The sequence below is a fragment of the Nicotiana sylvestris genome, chromosome 4, assembly GCF_000393655.2.
Source record: "Nicotiana sylvestris chromosome 4, ASM39365v2, whole genome shotgun sequence".
Classification (NCBI taxonomy): Eukaryota; Viridiplantae; Streptophyta; class Magnoliopsida; order Solanales; family Solanaceae; genus Nicotiana; species Nicotiana sylvestris.
In genome coordinates, this window is record NC_091060.1 from 6425459 (window position 1) to 6429765 (window position 4307).

Here is a 4307-nt window from a genome sequence, read left to right on the forward strand (position 1 = left end):
CCCAAGACCAAGACTTCCTGGACACCCATGTCTCCAGCTAACCTCAAACCCAAAATGCACGCCTTGTACTCAGCCATGTTGTTAGTGAAATAGAAATGAAGTTGAGCCGTAACAAGGTAGTGATGCCCTAGTTCAGAAACAAGTGCAGCCCCTATCCCAACACCTTTTATGTTAGCAGCTCCATCAAAGAAAAGTTTCCAACCTGGCTCTCCAACTGGTTCCAACTCATCAATGTGCACTACTTCTTCATCAGGGAAGTAAGTCTTCAAAGGCTCATATTCTTCATCCACTGGATTCTCAGCCAAATGGTCGGCCAATGCCTGGGTTTTCATCGCAGTCCGGGTCACATAGAGGGACACCAGTTGTACGATACCTTGCAGAGATGCACCCAAACCCTTTCCAGGTACAAAACCATTTTTCAACATTTCAACGGCTACCATGACTGATGCGACAGCTATCTTCAGAATTGGAACGCACTTCCCTTCTGGAATTTTCTCTACCGACATCATGTCAAAAACCTGATAAACTAAGGCCCATTGTTGTCTTCAACCTCAATGAATGGTACAATGGCATCACTGTGAGCGCACAAGTTATCCTCACCGTGCACCACGATTTCCTGTCTGTCCCATTCAAACTTGACCATCTGATGCAGTGTAGACGGGACTGCTTTGGCAGCATGAATCCAGGGTCGACCCAACAACAGATTGTAAGAAACGGCCACATCTAGCACCTGGAATTCCATGGTAAATTCAAATGGTCCGATTGTCAGCTCGAGCACTATGTCACCGACTGAATCTTTCCCTCCACCATCGAATCCCTGAACACAGATATTGTTCTTGTGAATTCTTTCATCATCCACTTTCAACTTGTTCAGAGTAGAGAGAGGGAAAATATTCGCACTGGAACCATTATCGACCAGTACCCGAGCAACCACAGAATCTTCACATTTCACCGTAAGATAGATGGCTCTATTGTGCTCAGTACCCTCCACGGGCAACTCATCATCAGAAAAAGTGACTTTGTTTACCTCAAAAATCTTGTTGGCTATCTTTTCCAAGTGGTTTACTGAGATTTTGTCATGCACGTGGGCCTCATTCAGGATTTTCATCAAGGCCCGACGGTGCTCGTCTGAATGGATTAACAATGACAATAGTGAAATTTGACCAGACGTCTTCCTCAATTGCTCCACAATAGAATAGTCTTGCACTTTCATCTTTCTCAAAAACTCTTCTGCCTCTTCTTCGGTCACACCTTTCTTCACTAGCACTGGGTTATCTTTGGAGGTTTTAGCTTTTGTTAACTCTTCGGGGACAAAACATCTCCCCGACCGAGTCAATCTATGGGTCTCATAGACTTCTTCTTTGACTTCTTTGCCTTTGTAAGTCACTGTCACCAGTTCATAATTCCAAGGGATAGCCTTACTATTGACTATTGGTAACTAGGTTACAGGTTTGATCATGACCGGATCTGTGCGGGCACCTTCCACAATTATGACAGGTCTGTTCGCTAGTCCTGGCATAACCACTTTTGCTTTTTCTTGTTTTACTGCAACATCACTTGAGGTCCCCTTCTTGACTACTGCAGATGGTTCATTGTTTTCCCCGCTCAACCTGATCACTGATTTCTCACTTGTTGACTTTTCAACCGGCCTGGCTTCACTGGACCGAATCATCATGATGGTCTGCGAAGGCTTCTTAAGCTCCCTTCTCTTATGCACTATCTCGATCATATTTGTCTCATGATGGGTCGATAATGGGTTCTGGTTGATATTAGGTGCTTTCAGAGCTTGGACTTCAATCTGATTGGTATCAATAAGCTCTTGAATAGTTGTTTTCAATTGCCAGTATTTCTCCGTGTCGTGCCCTGGGGCACCAAAACAATATTCACAATTTATAGAATGATCAAGATTTCTCGGGGGAGGATTTGGCAGTTTTGGCACGATCGGCCTCAACATATCCAATTGTCTCAACTTGTGGAACAAACTAGTATAGGACTCTCCCAATGGCATGAAGGTTTTCTTCTTCTACAGCCTCTTATTTTTAAATGCTTGATTGGGCCGGAAACCTAATCCAGGAGGGTTTCGGTTGACTCTTGGCGGTGGATAGGCATTTTGTGGAGCTGGGTATGTATTTTGTCGGATCGGCGCATGCCATTGTGCGTGGGTAGGAGGTTGGTTGTATATTTAGGCATGGTGGACTGAAGAATGGGGGTCTGGTGGTGGGTAGTAGTGTTGGGGTGGATTGTATGGGGTGTGGGGGTAGGTTTGGTGGTGGGGATGAAGCTGATGATAGTGGTGAGGTGAACCCATGTGCCCGAACCAAGTTCCTAACTCAACTGTTACGACATCCTCTTTCTTCTTCCTTCCAATTGCTCTCCCAGTACCGTTTTGAATGGCCTGGGTGGTTGCCTTAATAGCTTAGTAGCTCATGATTTTGTTGGACTTGAGCTTTCTTCTACCATACTGCCCATTTTTACCACTTCATTGAAGGACTTGCCTATAGCTGATACCAGATGACCGTAATAAGTAGGTTCTAAGGCCTGCAGAAAATAATCCACCATTTCACTTTCTTTCATTGGAGGGTTAACCCTTGCTGCCTGTTCTCTCCACCTAAAACCATACTCCCTGAAACTCTCATTGTGCGTTTTCTCAAGTTTCGTCAAAGACAGACGATCTGGAATAATCTCGAGGTTGTACTGGAAGTGACAAGTAAATGTCTGGGCTAGATCATCCCATGTGTACCATCTTCCGTGATCCTGTCGAGTGTACCACTCCAGCGCTGAACCACTCAGACTCTGACTGAAATATGCCATTAGCAACTCATCTTTCCCGCCAGCTCCTCTCATTTTGCTACAAAACCCTCTCAAATGTGCCACTGGATCACCGTGTCCATCGTACAAATCAAACTTGGGCATCTTAAACCCTGTCGGCAATTGCACAGCTGGAAATAGACATATATCTTTGTAAGTCACGCTTACTTGACTTCCCAACCCCCGTATGTCTCTGAATGACTGTTCTAGGCTTTTAACTTTCCTGAATATCTCCTTCTGTTCGGGATTTTTAGATGGTTTCTTAGCCTCCACAGGGATATCAAAACGATGCGTGTAGGAATAGGGTTCTAAAGCTTTGAAAGTGGGCTCCGGGGGGTAATATTGGTTATCATGGGCTCGGAATAAAGGCTCGCTGGAGGATCTGTGGAGTGTAGCAGGTGGGGGTGCCACGAAGACAGGAGTAGCTGGTGGAGGAGGGTATGGAACTGGTTTGGGTGGTGGAGCTGGTGGTGTTTGGGAGGTGGTGCCCTGGTAGTGGTGGTAAATGGGAAAACTCGGGGATAAATCGGTAGCAGGAGGTTCCTGAGACTGAGCCGATGGCGGGATGAAGGCAGGGTTAGCGGGGTAAGCTGGTGGTGGTTGCCCTTTTGCCCATGCTTGGTACATTTCGGTCATCTGCTGTTTCAGCTTACACATCTCTTCTTTCATCAAATTAACCTCCGAATCTTCTACCTCTCTCAAGGGATCAATAACACTCACATCAAGTTCCTGGTTAGCCATGATCGACTTGTTTTTGGACCGAGTGTTGTATGGGTGAGTTGTCAGAATGCCAAACAAACTAACCACCTTCCTATACTGGATTGTCACCAACAAACTTGTTAGCGATTAGAGCTTAACAGATAGGCAACCGCACATTTGGGGAATGAATTCACCTAAGCAGTTAACCCTTTCTATTATGCATTTGATCGGTTGCTTGCGTCATCCCGGCTTTTCCTTATTTCCATTTGCAACTTCTCTTTTCCACTTGTGCCTTTCTATGCTTGATTTCTCGTTGTTCTTTTTCTTTCTCGTTTTGCCATTGTTTCCTTCTCATGGTTTCTTATTTTCTCTCTCATTTTCTATATTTTTTTTTCTTCTTGTTTTTCCTCTTTTTTTCTTTTTCTTTTCTCTCTTTTATTCCTTTTGGTTATGATTAAATCCTATGTAGATTGCCTGCGTATTATGACTCCGCATGAATCAGAGCTTTGCGTAGTTCTGGGGGATAAGTGTGAAAATAAAATATTTTGGGATTTTCAAATTTTCATAAAAAGAAAATACTTTGAATACAACGACTTAAAAGTTAACAGACTCAAAAGACACTAACAGACTTTGATGAAAAGATGAAAATACAGACTCAAAAACAAATCATCAGACTCCAACAGAAAGATGAAAATACAGACTAACAGACTTCAATGAAAATCACGAATACATCAATTCCTCAACTGCTCCTGGGCTCGCGGGACATCATTCGGTCTCGCCATGGGCCTATGCGCTAAATC

At 44.2% G+C, this 4307-nt stretch overlaps 1 protein-coding gene across 1 annotated transcript; it reads right to left on the minus strand.

Moving 5' to 3' along the window:
• Window positions 1-526: 526 nt before the first annotated feature.
• Window positions 527-3549, minus strand: LOC138889210 (uncharacterized). The gene is made up of 4 exons (XM_070172480.1): window positions 2565-3549; window positions 1480-1863; window positions 1165-1386; window positions 527-939 (listed from the first exon to the last, which is right to left on the minus strand). Exons 1-4 carry the CDS (start codon window positions 3547-3549, stop codon window positions 527-529), a joined length of 2004 nt encoding a protein of 667 aa, XP_070028581.1.
• Between the last annotated feature and the right edge of the window lie 758 nt (window positions 3550-4307).